The sequence below is a fragment of the Hypomesus transpacificus genome, chromosome 20 (genome assembly GCF_021917145.1).
Source record: "Hypomesus transpacificus isolate Combined female chromosome 20, fHypTra1, whole genome shotgun sequence".
NCBI classification, from domain to species: Eukaryota; Metazoa; Chordata; class Actinopteri; order Osmeriformes; family Osmeridae; genus Hypomesus; species Hypomesus transpacificus.
Genome location: NC_061079.1, coordinates 267,032 through 287,898, shown reverse-complemented (window position 1 = coordinate 287,898; position 20,867 = coordinate 267,032). Strand labels below are relative to the sequence as shown.

At 51.1% G+C, this 20,867-nt stretch overlaps 1 protein-coding gene across 1 annotated transcript in view; it reads left to right on the top strand.

Moving 5' to 3' along the window:
* The window catches only part of igsf9bb (immunoglobulin superfamily, member 9Bb), a 49,708-nt gene that overhangs the window by 19,138 nt on the left and 9,703 nt on the right, over positions 1–20,867 (top strand). Inside the window, 9 exon segments of the mRNA XM_047042873.1 lie at positions 1,017–1,192; positions 1,487–1,713; positions 3,784–3,868; positions 4,542–4,706; positions 4,906–4,951; positions 9,961–10,041; positions 15,197–15,809; positions 15,811–16,847; positions 20,537–20,655. Coding sequence (XP_046898829.1) covers positions 1,017–1,192; positions 1,487–1,713; positions 3,784–3,868; positions 4,542–4,706; positions 4,906–4,951; positions 9,961–10,041; positions 15,197–15,809; positions 15,811–16,847; positions 20,537–20,655 — 2,549 coding nt within the window.

Sequence of the window (20,867 nt, the reverse complement as noted above, 5' to 3'; positions counted from 1 at the left end):
TGTTACAAAACAGTCATTAGCAAGTTATTCTGAGCAGAGGGTTCTTATTTAATTTGATAAAGATTCAGGCATTATATTCACGCACAGGCAACACTATATTCATACAGAGCATTCAGAGCATGCACACCTGGCCAGAGGCAGTCAGGGATGTAGAGGCAGTCAGGGATGTTTGGAGGCAGTCAGGGATGTTTGGAGGCAGTCAGGGATGTTTGGAGGCAGTCAGGGATGTTTGGAGGCAGTCAGCATGTTTAGAGGTAGTCAGCATGTTTAGAGGCAGTCAGCATGTTTAGAGGCACTTACATGTTTGGAGGCAGTCAGGTATGTTTAGAGGCAGTCAGGGATGTCTAGAGGCAGTCAGCATGTTTAGAGGCAGTCAGCATGTTTGGAGGCAGTCAGGGATGTTTAGAGGCACTTAGCATGTTTATAGGCAGTCAGCATGTTTAGAGGCAGTCAGCATGTTTAGAGGCATGGATGAACCTGAGCTTCCCACCAAACGAGTGACTGAGATCAAATACGGCTGTTTATAAAATCCAGAGGTATTCACATGCTATGTGTGATAGAAGCTATCTGTTTGACAGTGGTTGTGTGAAGTTCTCATAGAAATGTTTAGTTCAGAGGTATTCAAACCCCCAAAATGTTTTTACAGAGGCTGAAAGTTTGACTTTGCCATCAACTCCCCCCTCATGTGGTCCGTGTCCATGCGTCCGTCCTCCCCCCATCTCCCCCCCCTCTCCCTCCCCCCTCTCTCTCCCCCCCCCTCTCTCTCCCTCCCCCACTCTCCCTCCCCCTCTCTCTCTCCCCCTTCTCCTTCCCCCTCTCTCCCTCTCTCCCCCCCCTCTCTCTCCTTCCCCCCCTCTCTCTCTCTCTCTCTCTCTCCCCCTTCTCCCTCTCTCTCCCTCTCTCCCTCTCTCCCCCCCTCTCCCTCCCCCCCTCTCTCTCCCCCCCCTCTCTCTCCTTCCCCCCCTCTCCCTGCCCCCTTCTCCCTCCCCTCTCCCTCCCCCCTCTCCCCCTCGCAGGGTGAAGAGGGAGCTGCTAGGGCCCCATGACTGGCTGTCTCTGCCCGTGCCTGGGGGGCAGAGCTGGCTGCTGGTGGCCGGCCTGGAGCCCCAGACGGCTTACCAGTTCAGCGTCCTGGCTCAGAACAAGCTGGGGACTGGCCCCTTCAGTCAGGTCGTCACTGTGAACACACTAGGTAACCCTCGCTCCCACAGCACTGGGTGCTACAAAACAGAGAAAGAGAAAGTGGTTGTTTAACAGTGGTCACCGGTCAAGGCTGAGAACAGCTCTACTGCTCTCTTGTGGTATGTAGCCAAGTTGCGTAAATTGCTGATGCAATTTTCTCAGTAGTACGCTGTTTGAAAATCTTTTTCTCCCTCCCTCCATCCCTCCCTCCCCCTCTCTCTCTCTCTCTCTCTCTCTCTCTCTCTCTCTCTCTCTCTCTCTCTCTCTCTCTCTCTCTCTCTCTCTCTCTCTCTCTCTCTCTCAGTATTTCCCATCAGTCCTCCTGAACCCCTGGTGCTGCTCACTCCACCACGTTGCCTCACAGCTAACCGGACCCAGCAGGGGGTCCTGTTGTCCTGGATCCCTCCAGCCAATCACACAGCGCCTATCCAGCATTACGTCATGGAATTCCGTCTTGGGGAGAGGTGGGACCTTCTGGACGACAGCATCCCTGCCGGCGACACAGAGCTCCTGGCTAGAGACCTCATCCAGGTAAGACCTCATCCAGATAACTACCCTGTCCCTCATCCAGGTAACTACCCTTTCCCTCATCCAGGTAACTACCCTGTCCCTCATCCAGATAACTACCCTGTCCCTCATCCAGATAACTACCCTGTCCCTCATCCAGGTAACTACCCTGTCCCTCATCCAGATAACTACCCTGTCCCTCATCCAAATAACTACCCTGTCCCTCATCCAGGTAACTACCCTGTCCCTCATCCAGGTAACTACCCTGTCCCTCATCCAGATAACTACCCTGTCCCTCATCCAGGTAACTACCCTGTCCCTCATCCAGGTAACTACCCTGTCCCTCATCCAGGTATATACCCTGTCCCTCATCCAGGTAACTACCCTGTCCCTCATCCAGGTAACCTGCCAACTATAGAGGCAAATCAGTGACATCATTTTTTTTAAAGCATTGAATACTAAATATGAAATTTAAACACCACCAAATTTGTTGGTTTTGAATTCACTACTTTAAAATTGAACTATTAATTTATTTCGATGTAAAAAAATTAACTGATCCAAAAGTTTTGTTTTCGGATATTTTGGCTGAATTTTGTTATATTTGAATTGCTGAAGCTTGAATTATTTTAGCTGAATTCAGCAAATTGTGCCTGAATTTATGAACCAACAAAAAAAAGACATAAAGCCTTCTAGCTGCTGAAGTTGGACGTGTGTGTTTGCAGTCCAGAGTGGTGTCTAGGTGTGGTCGTCAGTGATGTGTGTGTGTGTGTGTGTGTGAGTGAAGACTTATGCCGAATCCCAATACTCGGCCTTACCCCTAGCCCTTACCCCTAGCCCTTAGTTTTGCGCATTCCCATGAGATTAAGTGGTGTCCCAATACTCTTTTGATTGAGGGCTAGGGCTAAGACCAAGGGGTTTACTCCCCTTCAAACCAAGTGAGCTCAGGAGCTTCCTTAAACCCAGGGGTGTGTGAATACTGCGCTACCTGCAACACGTGCGGACAGATCATCCAGAGAGTCCCAAAAATGTCATAAATTTGGCTTAAATAATTGATTACAAAATTATAACAGTCTTGTTTTGTGCTATACACAGTCCTGTACATATGTATTTGCAACCATGTTCTTGATTGAAATCTTTTTTTAAATCGCTAGTTTGCTGCGCTAATGTTACATTGCTGATTTGCACAACGGTCCCACATTTCTCTGATTAGCCTTGAATGGACTTTATGCATGTCTACAGTTTTAATTAAACTCCAGCGAATTTCAAACAAATTTAATTTGATATCAGTGCATAACACTACTTGCTTTGGAGGAATCCATATACGTAACCGTAACCAAGTGGCGTCTCATTTCATAGGGCTATGTAGGCCTTACCCCTCAGTTTCGAGACATTAGGGCTAAGACAGAGAATTGGGATTCGGCCTCAACCTGCTGCTGAAAGTTGTTGAGTGAGTGTTCTGCCAGGGGAGAATTAGCGGTTGTTTTCAACTGTAGGAATCTGTGTTCTCACCAGTGTAGGTGAAAACACAAAAACCATGACATCACTTCTCTCTCACGTGACTGAGAAGGTCGAGTGCTTTTTGTTGTTGTAACCATCACAGCTGCACACGCTCCTTGTCATGTCATCTCAATGCCCACACTCCCCTTTCATCTCTCTCCTTTCACCTCTCCCCTTTCACCTCTCCCTTTCACCTCTCCCTTTCACCTCTCCCTTTCACCTCTCCCTTTCACCTCTCCCTTTCACCTCTCCCCTTTCACCTCTCCCCTTTCACACACTGCTCAGGCATCACTGATGGCTGTTGGGGCTCGGTTGTGGGTTCTGTAACGAGAACCAAAACAGGATTCTTGGACGTTCCTGGGCATCTGTCTCTCTCTAGTTCTCTCTCTCTCTCTCTCTCTAACACACACTCTCTCTAACACACACTCTCTCTCACACTCTCTCTCTAACACATACTCTCTCTAGCACACACCCTCTCTCTCACTCTCTCTCACACTCTCACACACACACACACACACTCTCTCTCACACTCTCTCTCTCTAACCCAAACCTCTCTCTTCTCTGTCCCTTCCTCTCTGGTTCTCTGTCTGGTGTTAGGAGGCGTGGTATGAGTTCCGGGTCCTGGCGGTGATGGAGGACTTGGTCAGCGAGCCCAGCAACATCGTAGGAGTTTCCAGCACAGGTCAGTCCACTCTTCACCCAGCACAGCAGCTTCTGTACGCTCAAGAATGAGAAATACGTTATCAATCATCTACAGTAACTCAATCATATAACTTGTCAATGTTAAGTGTTGGTCTTGATTTACATCCACAAAAATGGTCAATTCGTCACATGAGCATTAAAAGAACACCTTCAGTTCCACGTACTACAGTTTCCAATGTCCCACCCTAAAAGTATGAGATCATCACTCCCGTCCACCCAGCAGAAGCAGTCCTGTCAGAGTTAGTGAGGGCACAGTGCTTTAGGTGATGTGCTGCTGAATCAGACCAAGCTGGCTGCTTGTTTGAATGATTGGCAGGAGCCTGACGATGGACTGATAGACACACACACTCACACACACAAACACACACACACACACATGTACACACACGTCCTCACACACACACACACACACTCACACACACACACACACACACACACACACACACACATTGAAATGTGTTTGGCCAAAGTATTTAATACTCAGGTTGATAGTGGTGCACAGCATCAGATAAAGCAGTGTCAGTCATGACTAGGTGATTCTGAGGATGTAAACAGGGCTTCTCTAAAGTGTTGAGCTGTTTGTTTGTCTTCTCTGCGTGCAAGAAATACTAGTTTGTTATGTACTTCTGAACTTGTGTATCCCCCCTCTCCAGACTTCTTCCCCCCCCCAGACCTGGGGGAGGAGGGGGGCCTGGCAAGGCCTGTGGTGGCAGGCATCGTGGCGACCATCTGTTTCCTGGCTGCGGCCGTCCTCTTCAGCACCCTGGCCGCCTGCTTCGTCAACAAGCAGCGCCGACGCAAGCTCAAGAGGAGGAGAGGTGAGGCCTCGCTCTGAGCAGCACTCGCTCTCAGGGTGGGGATCTTTAGAGGCACTGCTCTGAGTTCAACTCACTTATCGTGCTTTTGGAGTTCTCTGCACTCACAAACAATGACTTGTCATGTTGACATCATTTTTAGTCACAGGACATTTTCGGTATCTATTGTTAATGTTTTTGACCAGATGTATCTTTTTTCCAGACCCTCCTCTCTCCATAACCCACTGCAGGAAAAGCTTGGAGACTCCGTAAGTAAAATAAAACACCATATCGTCTCAGATTGACCTGAAGATGGGGAGGAGTTCAAGTTCAAGTTCAAGTCTTTTATTTGTCAGGTGCACAGAGCAACACAAGGTTAGACTGGGCACTGAAATTCTTAAGACAAGACAACGCAAGCACTTGGCATAACATAACATATAAGTACACAGAACAAATTTACATCTATGCTGAGCTTAGATAAGTGAACTTCCTAAATATACAGATAGCAATAAATAAACGACTATACTAACCCTAACACTAAAACTTCCTAAATTACAGATAACAATAAATAGTACGCTATACTAACCCTAATACACAAAAAAAAAAAAAAAAAAAAAAAAAAAAACCTGTTACAACCCTATAAACTAATCTAACCTAAATGGAGTACAGTGCAGTAGTGCAAATTTACAGATCAGTGACTTTGTCAATGACCAAACAGGAGCCTGGTGGCGAGGTACAGTAGTGCAATGTTACTGAAAGAGCAACCAGTAGCTGAAAGTGACAGTGTATAAGTGACTAGTGTGCAGTAAAAATGTCCATATCAGTGTCCATTGAGAAGCCTGATGACCCTTGGGTAGAAACTGTTGTCCAGTCTGCGTGTGCGCGACCGGATGCTGCGGTAACGCCTGCCAGAAGGCAACGGGGTAAAGAGACTGAAGGATGGGTGGGAACAGTCTCTTAGAATCCTGCTGGCTTTCCTAAGGCAACGTGTGTGGTAGGTGTCCTGTAGGGCTGGGAGCTTCCTGCCGATGATGAACTCAGCAGAACGGACCACACTTCGTAGGGCCTTGCGGTCCCGGTCTGTGCAGCTCCCATACCACACTGTGATACAACCAGTCAGAATGCTTTCTATAGTGCATCTGTAAAAGTTAGTAAGGATGACTGAGTCCATACCAAACTTCTTCAGTCTCCTCAGGAAGAAGAGGCGCTTACGGGCCGTTTTGACCACCTTGTCCGTGTGAACAGACCAGGTGAGGTCATTGCTGATGTTCACCCCGAGGAACTTGAAGCAGCTGACCTTCTCCACTTCCGATCCATTGATGAATAGGGGTGCATGCTCCTCCTCCTGCCGCCTCCTAAAGTCCACAATCATCTCCTTGGTCTTGCTGATGTTAAGAGAGAGGTTGTTGTCCTGACACCATGATGTCAGGGTGTCAACCTCCTCTCTGTAGGCTGACTCGTCACTGTCAGAGATGAGGCCCACGATGGTTGTGTCGTCAGCAAACTTAACGAGGAGGTTGGAGCTGTGCGTAGCCGCACAGTTGTGGGTGAACAAGGAGAACAGGAGAGGGCTGAGCACACAGCCCTGGGGGGTGCCTGTGTTGGTGATCAGTACAGATGAAGTGCGGTCACCGATTCTCACCACCTGTGGCCTCCCCGTCAGGAAGTGGAAGATCCACTTGCAGAGGGAGGTGCTTAGTCCCAGGTCCACAAGCTTGGAGACCAGTCTGGAGGGGATGATGGTGTTGAATGCAGAGCTGTAGTCAATGAACAGCATCCTCACATATGTATTCCCCTTGTCCAGGTGGGAGAGAGCGGTGTGCATGGTCAGAGCGATGGCATCGTCTGTAGACCTATTGGACCGGTATGCAAACTGCATAGGGTCCAGTGTGGGGGGCAGCGAGGAGCAGATGAATGATTTGACTAGCCGCTCGAAGCACTTCATGATGATAGAGGTCAGTGCTATTGGGCGATAGTCATTCAGACATGTGACCTTGGTGTTCTTGGGCACAGGGATGATGGTGGTCCTCTTGAAGCAGGTGGGGAGTACAGACAGGTTAAGGGAGAGGTTGAAGATGTCACTGAAGACCCCTGCCAGCTGGTCAGCGCAGCCCCTAAGGGCCCTACCTGATATGCCGTCTGGGCCAGGTGCCTTGCGAGGGTTGATCTTCTTAAAGCATAGCCTCACCTCAGCTACAGTTAGTGTAGGCACACCACTGGCTTGGCCTTCAGGTAGCTCCACTGCAGGGGGTTCACTGTCCCTCTCAAAGCGAGCGTAGAAGGAGTTCAGCTCGTCTGGCAGTAGGACAGTAGGAGTTATAGGGTTGTATATAGCTTCCTGTGGAGGGTCCCCCCCTCGTAGGAAGACTGATCTACAACCTGGGAATATCCCCAACTGACTACTGTTTACATTTATTGTAAACTTGAAACTGGGTGATTAATTAATGTGCAGGAGAAGTGCTGCCTACAGGGGAGATGGGTATGACTGCAGCCTGGAGCCTCCTGTCTCACGCCCTCCTGTGTCATGCCGTCTCCAAGCTTCTACTTTTCAAAATAAAAGCTTGCGCCTGGTCCGCTATGTCTCAGAATCTGAATCGCAATTTGTTTTATTCGCCATGTAGGTTTACACAGACACAGAATATACTGGGGTCCCAGGGTGGGGCTGAGGGTCTAAGGGTGGGCTGGGGGTCCCAGGGTGGGGCTGGGGGTCTAAGGGTGGGGCTGGGGGTCTAAGGGTGGGGCTGGGGGTCTAAGGGTGGGGCTGGGGGTCCCAGGGTGGGGCTGAGGGTCCCAGGGTGGGGCTGAGGGTCCCAGGGTGGGGCTGGGGGTCCCAGGGTGGGTTGGGGGTCTAAGGGTGGGGCTGAGGGTCCCAGGGTGGGGCTGAGGGTCCCAGGGTGGGGCTGGGGGTCCCAGGGTGGGTTGGGGGTCTAAGGGTGGGGCTGAGGGTCCCAGGGTGGGGCTGAGGGTCCCAGGGTGGGGCTGGGGGTCCCAGGGTAGGGCTGGGGGTCCCAGGGTAGGGCTGGGGGTCCCAGGGTGGGGCTGGGGGTCCCAGGGTGGGGCTGAGGGTCCCAGGGTGGGGCTGAGGGTCTAAGGGTGGGGTTTTACTTTAGTTGGGGCTTCCCACAGAACTGGTGTTTTTCCTTATGGAACCCTCCAGAGGGGATGATACAGTCAGGAGGGAATCTCAGGGAGGATCTTAAATGACTGTTCAGAATGTTCCGATTCCAAGCATAGGATTTCATAACATTAAAAAGAGGAAAAGATACAGATAAGAAAGCAATATTGTGTTCTGGATTTTGAGTGATAACATTTCAGGGAACCCTCAGGAGTGACGAGTTGTAGGTCCTTTTGAACCCTGGATTATGAGGCTGAGACGCTGTCGTTATGAAGGCGCTTGCTAGCAGAAGGGTGTGTGTGTATGTGTGTGTGTGTATGTATGTGTCTGTGTGTGCGTGTGTGTGTCTGAAGGGTCGACGAGACTGTACGTATATGTTTTATCCACAGTTCTAATAACTTTGACATTGGATTTGTCACACAGATTTTTTTCATGTCAAGCAGATGCACATAATGTATCAGTCATTTGTTTTCTCTAAATATGTGGCAACATTGTGTTTGCAACATAAGTTTTGAACCAATGTCAGCACAGTAAAAAAGACAACAATCCAGGCTTGCAGTTATCTTGACATCTTTATCTTTGCATTATAATCTTCAAACAGTGTGAGCCAATACCTTATATGCTACAGTAGGCTGGAGGAACAAGGTTTAACCTTGCAGAAAGACAATGAGATTTGAATGTTTCTGTAAAATACAATGATGCCACACTGACATCTAATGCTAGGACATGCTCCTGTATTGTACAGCGTGGTGTGTTTGTCAGATGGTGTGCTTTTCAGATGCACTTGGGGTCGTAAGAGCTTTACTATGGGAGTAAGTTATCTCATTTAACTCATTCCTCTAAAGACAGTTAACTCATTCATCTAAAGACAGTTTACTCATTCATCTAAAGACAGTTAACTCATTCATATAAAGACATTTAACTCATTCATCTACAGACAGTTTACTCATTCATCTAAAGACAGTTAACTCATTCATCTAAAGACAGTTCATAATTTCCGAGACACACACAACCAGTATGTGTCTGAAAGTGTGCTTTAACTGCAATCATATTAAAGTCCAACATTAGATTGATATAAATATACTAAAATATTAACTCGATGTACCTTCTCCAAGGGTATGTGTCAAACATTTCTACTGTTTATTTTTGTCAAAAAGATTTAAGGATGTAGATTTAGCCATTTCTGCTACTCACAGGCCCAATGTACAACTGTGGTTGGCCTTGGCTATTTCCATATGATTTTACCAGTATTTACAGAAATACAGAAAACAAATGTAAGAAATTATCGTAATTGTATTTGTACAATTATGTGTGAACAAAGCAAGACCATGGCTACAAATTATTGTGAACTTCATCATATCCACGACACTCAGTCCGCAGTTCACACTGTTCCAGCCTGTGTGGTCCTCTATCTATCAATCTATCTGTTGTTTCTGTCTTTATTTCACATGAATCTCTCAACTCCTCCTATTGTTATTCTATCTCTCCTCTGTTCTCTCTACTGTTCTCCTGTCACCTGAATATCATCTGGTCTCTTCTTGCTGTATGGACGTTTAGACACCTCATTTACAGCCTCTGTTCTCCTCCTTCTCTCCTCCTCCTTTCTTCTCCTACCCATCCTCCTTCTCCTCATCCTCTTCCTCAATCTTCTCTCCTCCTCATCCTTCTCCCTTCTCCTCCCCCTGCTCTCCTTCTCCATCTTCTCCTCCTCCTCTTCCTCATCTTCTCTCCTCCTCTTCCTCCTCCCTTCTCCTCCCCCTGCTCTCCTTCTCCTTTCTTCTCCTACCCATCCCCCTTCTCCTCCTCCTCTTCCTCCTCTTCTCTCCTCCTCTTCCTCCTCCCTTCTCCTCCCCCTGCTCTCCTTCTCCATCTTCTCTTCCTCCTCTTCTCTCCTCCTCTTCCTCCTCCCTTCTCCTCCCCCTGCTCTCCTTCTCCATCTTCTCCTCCTCCTCTTCCTCATCCTTCTCTCCTCCTCTTCCTCCTCCCTTCTCCTCCCCCTGCTCTCCTCCTCCATCTTCTCCTCCTCCTCTTCCTCCTCTTCTCCTCCTCCTCTTCCTCCTCTTCTCCTCCTCCTCTTCCTCCTCCCTTCTCCTCCCCTTGCTCTCCTTCTCCATCTTCTCCTCCCCCTGCTCTCCTCCTCCATCTCTTGTCGTCCCCCCGCAGGAGTCCTCTTAGCTCCCTCCCCGGGGTTGAGCCCTACTGGGGAGACGGCCGAAGCCTCAGGCCCCCTGCCTCCAGCCCTCAGTGAGTGAGCCCTGACCTGTCCCCCCTCACCCACCTCACCTCCCCCCTGCCCTCCCCTGTGTCACCCCTGCCCTCCGTCACCCCTTCCCCGCTTTCCCCGGCCTGCCTCCTCCTCCCTCCCTCACCCCTGCCCAGCCTCCCCCGCCCCACCTCACCTCACCCCCGCCCTCTCTCCTCCCTGCCCAGCCTCCTCTGCCCTGCCTCACCCCCGCCCTCCCTCACCCCTGCCCAGCCTCCCCCGCCCCACCTCACCTCACCCCCCGCCCTCTCTCCCCCCTGCCCAGCCTCCCCCGCCCCACCTCACCTCACCCCCGCCCTCTCTCATCCCTGCCCAGCCTCCCCCGCCCCACCTCACCTCACCCCCGCCCTCTCTCCTCCCTGCCCAGCCTCCTCTGCCCTGCCTCACCCCCGCCCTCTCTCCCCCCTGCCCAGCCTCCCCCGCCCCACCTCACCTCACCCCCGCCCTCTCTCCTCCCTGCCCAGCCTCCTCTGCCCTGCCTCACCCCCGCCCTCTCTCACCCCTGCCCAGCCTCCCCCGCCCCACTTCACCTCACCCCCGCCCTCTCTCCTCCCTGCCCAGCCTCCTCTGCCCTGCCTCACCCCCGCCCTCCCGCCCCACCTCACCTCACCCCCGCCCTCTCTCACCCCTGCCCAGCCTCCCCCGCCCCACCTCACCTCACCCCCGCCCTCTCTCCTCCCTGCCCAGCCTCCTCTGCCCTGCCTCACCCCCGCCCTCCCTCAACCCTGCCCAGCCTCCCCCGCCCCACCTCACCTCACCCCCGCCCTCTCTCCCCCCTGCCCAGCCTCCCCCGCCCCACCTCACCTCACCCCCGCCCTCTCTCACCCCTGCCCAGCCTCCCCCGCCCCACCTCACCTCACCCCCGCCCTCTCTCCTCCCTGCCCAGCCTCCTCTGCCCTGCCTCACCCCCGCCCTCTCTCCCCCCTGCCCAGCCTCCCCCGCTCCACCTCACCTCACCCCCGCCCTCTCTCCTCCCTGCCCAGCCTCCACTGCCCTGCCTCACCCCCGCCCTCTCTCACCCCTGCCCAGCCTCCCCCGCCCCACCTCACCTCACCCCCGCCCTCTCTCCTCCCTGCCCAGCCTCCTCTGCCCTGCCTCACCCCCGCCCTCCCTCACCCCTGCCCAGCCTCCCCCGCCCCACCTCACCTCACCCCCGCCCTCTCTCACCCCTGCCCAGCCTCCCCCGCCCCACCTCACCTCACCCCCGCCCTCTCTCCTCCCTGCCCAGCCTCCTCTGCCCTGCCTCACCCCCGCCCTCCCTCACCCCTGCCCAGCCTCCCCCGCCCCACCTCACCTCACCCCCGCCCTCTCTCCCCCCTGCCCAGCCTCCCCCGCCCCACCTCACCTCACCCCCGCCCTCTCTCACCCCTGCCCAGCCTCCCCCGCCCCACCTCACCTCACCCCCGCCCTCTCTCCTCCCTGCCCAGCCTCCTCTGCCCTGCCTCACCCCCGCCCTCCCTCACCCCTGCCCAGCCTCCCCCGCCCCACCTCACCTCACCCCCGCCCTCTCTCCCCCCTGCCCAGCCTCCCCCGCCCCACCTCACCTCACCCCCGCCCTCTCTCACCCCTGCCCAGCCTCCCCCGCCCCACCTCACCTCACCCCCGCCCTCTCTCCTCCCTGCCCAGCCTCCTCTGCCCTGCCTCACCCCCGCCCTCTCTCCCCCCTGCCCAGCCTCCCCTGCCCTGCCTCACCCCCGCCCTCTCTCCCCCCTGCCCAGCACACCAGTAACCTCCCTACTGGCCTGGGCTGCATGCTCTCCTGACAGCACCCTCCCAGCATCATGCTAGGGGCCAGAGAGCTGTGGGAGGGATCCACTCAAGGGAGATGCACACGTGATGGCCAGTCCTTTCAGTTTCTAAAACACAAGAAGATTATTTCAAGTCATCAGGGGGTTTGAAGTGGTTTACATGTCCAGCAGGGGGCAGTCTCACTGCACAGAACTTCACTTTATTCACATCTCTCTGTTATTTGGGTTTTCAAAACATTATTTTCAGTAGCAGGGCTTTATTTACATATCTGTGCATGAGTCAAGTACTGCGAAACTTATGTTCTTATTGAGTACACGTTAAATAATCATGTATATTTTGCACAGAAACGTCCCTTAACAATGTATGCTTGGTACCTGTCTGTTGCATGGCAACACACTCTCCCACCAATTTCAATAGAGTTCCAGCTTAAGGTCAAATTACTCCTGAATAGTTTCAAGGCCATTGTGGTACAATCCATTCACCTCGTCCACAATCAATCCACGATGAGCCCCTGCTGCTGGACATGTAATACTAAACCCGTCTTGGTATGTAGAAGGTATCTAGCAGGACTGGTTGCTTCTCTTTTGAGTTGGCAGGCCTTCCATCCCAGTTAGTCTCACAGTCAAATGGTAAACAAGTCCCCTGGCATCTCATTGGCTGCACTGCAGTTTGTGCTTCTGCTTCCGCCCTGTCCTCTGCAACAGGAACCTCCAGCTCTCCCAGCTGCCTCACACAGGCTGGTCTGTACCATCCGGCCCTGGCCCCTTCCACGACTCTGTAAAACATAACAGTCCAGAATGAGAGCTTTGTCAGTGAGTGTATCAGTGTGTTCCACCCTCCTGCTGGGTTTCTGAGAAGCTGAATGTGCCTTGTGTTCTTCCAGATATTTTGCAGCCAAACAACCCCTCAATCGCTGCCTCTTTGTGACGAACCCTCCCCTGCACACTCGAGCTTGACCTAGCCCTGCCAAATCTGCACACCTCTTCTTATCTAGCTTTTGTGAACTGATTTCCTGCAATGCATTGTTTCCTTTAAACATATTTTCTTGGGCAAATTATTATCTTGATAAACGCTTCTGGCAAAGTTCTCCCATTTTTCCATGCTTTGCAAGTCTTAAATTGATTTATTGTGTCAGAAGTATTAACGATACAGTATAGTTTGTGTAAGCTTGTTGTAGTTAGTATTCATCATCAGTGCCAAATCGTGATCCTGGTTCTACGCAAATATTATGCAGTTATTGTATTTTAAGCATGTGCAGTTTTATAACAAGTAAAAGTGTTCAATTTACAGGAAGTGAATAATTTGCAGGCTGACAATCTTCTCATACCTGCACATTAGACACATGGCAAATACAGATGGTTATCTAATGGGTATCTACTTTTTTCATAATGAAAAACTACCCAGAATAATATTTTCAACCATGCAGCTGATGAACCTAGAATAAATGACACTGAATTGAAGAGAACAAATATGATTGCCTTTAATTCTGTAGCTGTCCTCATCCTGTATTGACTTCCTGGTTTCACAACAGCACATATGGACCATGACCAGCCAGTTTTGAGTGTCTTGAATGCAGGCCTTGTTGCTATGGATCTTGTTCTTACAGTCAGGAACTATTCTTGCAAACTTGTGAAGCACTAACCGGCTGTCATAGTGGTTTTCTCTGGCAGCTTAGTGTTCTTCAGATGTTCTGAGAAAACTGAAGTGCTGCATTTGCTCTGCCACTAAACACTCATGAAAATACGCTGAAAAAATGAGTTTGTGTCAACGGTATAAAATGTGGCATTTCAGACTGTTTCAATACTTAAGAGTTGCAGCACGGTTAGTGTTCCATACACTCTCTTATGCCTCCAACTGCTTACCTTTCAAATTAAAGGAAATGTAAGAAATATTCAAGCCAGTATTTAGTTACAAAAACGGCATGCAACATCTGTTGGTCTCAGACTCTTTCATTAGCTTGAAGATCAAATGAAACACAAGGTACTTTCATAAGTAGTTGGTATAAAGTCTCTGAAATGTCACATTGTGTCTCTTACTACATTGTCATATTTGAATGGTGTTTTCCAATGCCTTGAGTGTGTAGCAGCTATGTTAAAGTGATGGTTTGAATAGTTAGGAGGGCGCTGCACTCAGCAGAGACAAGATCTTTGCCATCTCGGTCATCTCGGTCAGTTGCCATGGAAACGCCTCCTTCGCCAGCACAAGCACAATAACAAGACTTATTCAGAAAAGAAATATGAAAAACCCTGAGCAAAGCGTTGTATTTTGTCTAAATAAAGATATTATCATTTCAAAAAGCCCCTCTTTCCTCTCTTGTTTCTGGGAAATGCTTGTTGTTCCTCATTACTTGGTAACTCTCATGGCTACATTGAATTATTAATGGCTTTGAATTAGACACATACTATTAACTGAGTTGATAATAAATGTATTTGAAGAGTGTTTTCAACTTGACATAAAAGAACATGTACAACATAATACTGCATGAGTTGAATTGAGGCCATCAATAATGAGAGAGTGTATCCAGGAAGGAGTGAGGGATGACAAGGCATCTCCAGAAAAAGGTGGAGAACAATATCATCACTACAGTCTAGATCAATACTGGCTGCATGGGAGTTAGATGTTCTAGAAACATTCAGTTCCCTGGACTGAGTCACTACATTTCTAAGTTGAGCACAAAGCTTCTGATCAATGGTATCAATATGAATCACAGACATTAACAGTGTGATTAAAGAGATTATTTATGTTGAGATTCTGCAGACACAGACAAATCAGCAGGTTTATGTCTCAAAAGTTGTGTCTAGACAAATTAAATTAATGGTACAGCACGCCATAAAGTCTGTCTACCGTGTTTCAATAGCGGGGCATGTGGTTTAGAGCAAACACAAGTTGAAGAGTGAAGGCGTTTCAGCCAAAATGTTCTCATGCTTGGGTCTAGCCTGTGTGTGTTTGAGTGATGGAGGTTAGTGGTCTGTGTGTGTTTGAGTGATGGAGGTTAGTGGTCTGTGTGTGTTTGAGTGATGGAGGTTAGTGGTCTGTGTGTGTTTGAGTGATGGAGGTTAGTGGTCTGTGTGTGTTTGAGTGATGGAGGTTAGTGGTCTGTGTGTGTTTGAGTGATGGAGGTTAGTGGTCTGTGTGTGTTTGAGTGATGGAGGTTAGTGGTCTGTGTGTGTTTGAGTGATGGAGGTTAGTGGTCTGTGTGTGTTTGAGTGATGGAGGTTAGTGGTCTGTGTGTGTTTGAGTGATGGAGGTTAGTGGTCTGTGTGTGTTTGAGTGATGGAGGTTAGTGGTCTGTGTGTGTTTGAGTGATGGAGGTTAGTGGTCTGTGTGTGTTTGAGTGATGGAGGTTAGCGATCTGGTTCTGACCGGCTTCCTTTGTCTGCTTGTCAGGGTGTCCTCTGGGAAGGAGAGTCCAGAAAGCATGCGTTCGGTGGGACCGCCATCTGAATCGTCAGAGGAAGGACACGGCCTTCACGTTAAGCACATGCCCTCCAGTCCCGGCAGGAAGGAGGAGCTCTCTCTGTACAAGAAGACCAAAAGAGCTATAATCAGCAAGAGGTACAGCGTGTCCAAGCAGGAGGCCGAGCCCACCACGCCCATCGAACTGATCAGCCGGGGGCCAGACGGACGCTTTGTCATGGACCCCTCCGACGTAGAGATGTCCGTCAAGCCTCGACGCATCGAGGGCTTCCCATTCGTGGAAGAGTCCGACCTCTATCCGGAGTTCCGCCAGTCGGACGAAGAGAACGACGACCCTGGGCCCATGCCTCCCGTCATGGCCACGCTCCGGCCTCACCAGATCTCCCCCATGTCCTCCAGCCAGGACTCCTACATGCAGCCTCCAGCCTACAGCCCTCGCTTCCAGAGGCCCATGGAAGGTATGACCATCATGGAGAGCAGCCGTCTGCAAGCCACGGGGCAGATCCGAGGCTCGCTCCACCACAGGGTGTTCCCCCCCAGCCACTTCTACAGCTACCTGGGCAGTCCTGGGGAACACGACCCCCCCCCCTCCTTTCTACATGCCCGACACCAGCCCTCTGAGCTCCGTCATGTCCTCCCCTCCATATCTCCCAGAAGGGCCTTTTGGTCACCCAGCCATTCCTGAAGAAATGGGGGAGGGAGACGTCCACCATTATGCCGTTTCCAGCTTCCCCCTGACGCTCACCTCATCCTCCCGCTCCCCAGACATCTGGCAAAGACCGGATTTCACCTTTGCCAGTCTTGAGCCTCACTTCATCTTCCCTCCTCACCACTCTCTGCATCTCCACCGGGAGCCTCTGTTTCCCCCCCCTCCTCACGTCCTTCCCCTCGGGGTTCTCCAGCCCTCATCCCTGCAGATGCCCTCCTATCCTGGTGTCCTGTCGCTGGAGGCCCCAAAGAGCCGGCCAGGCAAGTCTCCCAGCAAGGCCAAGGGGCCTCCAGCCAAGCATGTCACTATGCAAGAGGCCCCGGGTCTGGGCCAGATGAGACACACCAGCAACGGGATGGGTGTGCCTGTCTTGCCTTACCCCGCCCCCATGGCCCACGTGGTTCCCAGCACGTTCAGCAGTCTGGACACGCGATGGTTCGAGCCCCCTCGGTTCAGCCCCAGGCAGATCCGCAGGATGGAGTCCAGCATGCAGCAGGTGGTACTGCAGCCCTCCCGCCTCTCGCCCCTCACCCAGAGCCCCCTCAGCTCCCACAACGGCTCCCCGGAGATCGTGGTGCGCCCCCGGCCCCGCCCCGGCCTCGTGCAGCCCACCATCCCTCCAGAGATGTCTGAGATCACCCTACTTCCACCCGCGTCAGCCAGCTTCTCCCGACGGTCCTCCCCTTCCTCCTCTCCCGCCCAGAGTAGCAGGAGAGCCGGTCCCAGCTACCGCACCCATATGGCCCTGGCCACATCCGCCACCAGCTACCCCTCCCAGTCCCCCTCACCCCCCGTGGAAAGCGGCAACGTTTTTGGACAGATGCCATCCCAGAGGAGGAGTGAGGGGGACGTCCTGCCGTCTCCTCCACAGCTGTCATCTGAGCCGTCTCCTCCACAGCTGTCATCTTCAGGGTAGGTGCTGCAGCCCCCGGACAGGGACCTCTCTGTGCGCCCATCTGCCTCATCCCATTCTGCTTTGAGTTCAAGTGGGACCACAGTGTTGCAAAAAGGTTCTCTACTATCCGCATCAGCAAGCATACTTTTCAATCAAATGGAAAGAATGTTTGTCGGCCAAATTTATTATCAATTTTAAATTGAAAGTCTTCAGGATATTTTACATCATCCCGCATTGCACTAATATAGAGAGAGATATTTGATTAGCTTGGGAGTTCAATCAATGCTGCTTTTCATGCCAGACATCAAATTTAAAACATTAATGAAAACAATCTGTGAAGCATTGTGCTAAAGTTGTCACCTTCAGCAAATTCCTTCTCTATTTTTATGTAAACACCCTGGCATTGTAACAAAAAAGAATGATGTGACAAGAAACATGCATTTGCTTCACAGATGACCACAGAACATTTGGGGCTACAGTATGTCTTGAAAGAAAGCACCATTCTATTTGTCCATTTTCAGCGCATTGTGCTATTTGTTGAATATGAGCCCCTTCAAGCCTGGAATCAGAGGACCATCTGGAAGGCTGTTTCTCCACCTGCGCCTTGCTTCACCCTGCTTTCACCCAACAGGAGGAAGCCCATATTCTGCACCTTTATTGACTTCCCGACAAAACAGGCACTCATTGTGCCTGGATGGTAGAGGTCTTGTTGAGGAGGCAGAGGGGGGCTGGAGGATGTCTGGAGTCACAGGGCTCATCTCTTCCTTAGTGACCTGATAGCTTGACCTCCTCCTACCCCTAACCCTCCTCCTACCCCTAACCCTCTCCCCTCTATCTCTCCCCCCCTCTCTTCTCTGTCCACCCTTACCCCTATGCCCCCCTCCCTTCCCCCAGCCCCCAGGGTGTCCCCCAGCTCCCAGGGTGTCCCCCAGGCCCCAGGGTGTCCCCCAGCAGCTCCCAGGGTGTCCCCCAGGTCCCAGGGTGTCCCCCAGCTCCCAGGGTGTCCCCCAGCAGCTCCCAGGGTGTCCCCCAGCTCCCAGGGTGTCCCCCAGCAGCTCCCAGGGTGTCCCCCAGCTCCCAGGGTGTCCCCCAGCTCCCAGGGTGTCCCCCAGCAGCTCCCAGGGTGTCCCCCAGGCCCCAGGGTGTCCCCCAGCAGCTCCCAGGGTGTCCCCCAGCAGCTCCCAGGGTGTCCCCCAGCAGCTCCCAGGGTGTCCCCCAGCTCCCAGGGTGTCCCCCAGCTCCCAGGGTGTCCCCCAGGCCTCAGGGTGTCCCCCAGGTCCCAGGGTGTCCCCCAGCAGCTCCCAGGGTGTCCCCCAGGCCCCAGGGTGTCCCCCAGCTCCCAGGGTGTCCCCCAGCAGCTCCCAGGGTGTCCCCCAGCTCCCAGGGTGTCCCCCAGCTCCCAGGGTGTCCCCCAGGCCTCAGGGTGTCCCCCAGGTCCCAGGGTGTCCCCCAGCAGCTCCCAGGGTGTCCCCCAGGCCCCAGGGTGTCCCCCAGCAGCTCCCAGGGTGTCCCCCAGGCCCCAGGGTGTCCCCCAGCAGCTCCCAGGGTGTCCCCCAGCTCCCAGGGTGTCCCCCAGGCCTCAGGGTGTCCCCCAGGTCCCAGGGTGCTTGTTGGGCGAAGTGCTGCAGGGCCTGTCTGCTTGTCATGTGTTGCAGTGTCTCCATCATACAGTGTGACGTTAGGGCTGGTTTTCTCCTGGAGTCTGACCTGCTTTGTTTTTGATCTCAGCTATCTGGGCAGCGTTGTTGACACCAGGTCCTCCACACCTCAATAGGTAAGGGTCGGATCCATGTCTGAGAGGGGGGGGTCGCAGGTGGGGCTTTAATCACCTCGTCCTTTAAAGGGGAATACGAGCTTTTGGATCTTGTTTTGTTTACTTCCTTCCTTCTATCAACTTCTTATTTTCGTTTCTTTTCTTTCTTTTTGTTTCCCAAAGTATTTCAGTTCTGCAGTCTTCAACACTATGCATTCTGATTTTAGTTTGCATATGCTGCTGTCTGAGCAAGTCTCAGGTTAGGCATGTTTCTCTGACGTCACTTCCTCCTGGTGTTAATGCTGGAAACACTGAAGGAGCGTTTGATTTGAAACACTTGGCACAGAAATCTGACACCCTAAAAAGTCAAGTTTGTCTTCATATGACAGAAAGTTGAAAGTAGTATTCCTGCACAAACACACATCCAGATGCCTTAACAAAGCTGCAAATGCTTTGGTGCGTGAGAATGTCATCTTTTTGATGTGTAAAAACATCTTTTAACTTTTTGTAGCTGTTACTGGCTGATAAGGCAACTCTGTTAGCATGGGTTTTCCTGGCTAGTAACAGATTTAGTCCCTCTGATACAAACATATTTAACAGCCCTCTCAAGATGCTTTTGATAAGACTAATTGAAAATATTTCTTTACTCAGATTCCAAGGAAATATTTTATGTGAATAAACTCCTCTGTATTTAAAGCATGAACCAAAATACTTGAGAGCGCAATATAACACTTGTATGTTTGGACTGCAGAACAGTTGTCACTATCATGTGAAGCAAGTGTGTTTCCAGAACACAATCTTTTTATTTTTTTGTGGGGAAATATTAATAAGTCGAGGGCGTGAGTTAAGCACCCCCAGTTCTGAGTGCCCTATGAAGTGGATATCAATGTATTCCCCTTTAAAGTCCTGTTCCATGTGCAAACTGCCATGCATGCTATTGCTAAATATTTCTCCTCAGTAAAAAAAAAAAAAAGAAACAGAAAAAAAAGATCTACTATCTGAATAAACTCTTGTTACATTTGTTGTCCACGTGTTTGGTTTTTTGGTTTTGGCTTATTTTCCGTTATGTGACTGTTCCCAAGTCGCCATTTCCCCTCCCGCCATCTCTCCCTGTCAGCATGGTGAAGCCCATTGTAGACAGTTTCCATGTCTATGAATACATACTGATGATGCTGTCTTACTCAGATGTCTTCCCCCTCTACTAACAGCCTTTTCTCCCAACAGCCACAAACACAGGACAGCCCCTCTGTAATGCTATGTGTCTTCCTTGCCTTGTGAACCAGCCCGGTTGTGTATTGACAGAGTGCCTGAGTTAGGGTTAGGCTAACCGTGAGCTGCCAGGTGAAAGGGTCTCTGTATGTGACATGGACGGCAGACACTGTCAACACACCTGCACACACATCAACACACCTGCACACACATCAACACACCTGCACACACATCAACACACCTGCATACCCTCCACAACATTTAAACTTTTCAGATTAAGGTAGAAAATGTAGGGTACGTGTTTGCACTTGTGATTTGATAAAGAGCGTAAAGATTGGAAAGGGTTGTATACAGCATGTGATGCATTGTCATTTAAACCGTTCTTCTTCAATCACAACAGGTGCAAACTGTATTACGTCCTTTCTCTGTATGATGGTTTCAAAGTAAATTGACATTTTTAGACAGTTTTAGATCAATAGCCTGCTTATTTAATAAAATATGTCGATATAAATATGACACCAGTGTAATTTATTAGATATTGCTTTCATTTAGATGTTCTGATAAGAACTCTCCTGTGGCTGTAGCCTGGTGTGTCGTAGACAAGAAGCAGCGGCGCTGCAGAGAGCCGGAGGTAGCTGGAGCTCTGCGGGCAGCATCTCTGCTGACTGGCAGAGCTGATCAGAGGGCCGGAGGTTTGATCGATGCTCCTGGGGTTATCTGTCTCGTCTTTTTGTTTTTGCTCAGAAAACGCGGAGGTGTTCCTGTGGGGCCTGAGAGGATAGAGGCACTGAGATACCAACGTCTTAAAAAAGTCAAGAAGATGGTCGTCAACAACAACAACTCAAAGAGTAGAAAGAAAGCAGGTGAGTGTCCAGCTTCACCAAAGAAGAAGACTGGCAGAGATGGCTGAGGTGTCCTGTCAGGTCACGTGGGAGAGCCTATAGCTTCGCACATTAGAATGTTGGTGGTTTTTCCCCATTCCCCAAGGTCGGATCTCTGCCCCAGTCTGAAGTTGTGTGCGCTCTGCAGCAGATTTATTCAAGGAGCTTCTGATTTTTGACTCTGTTTAGAGAAA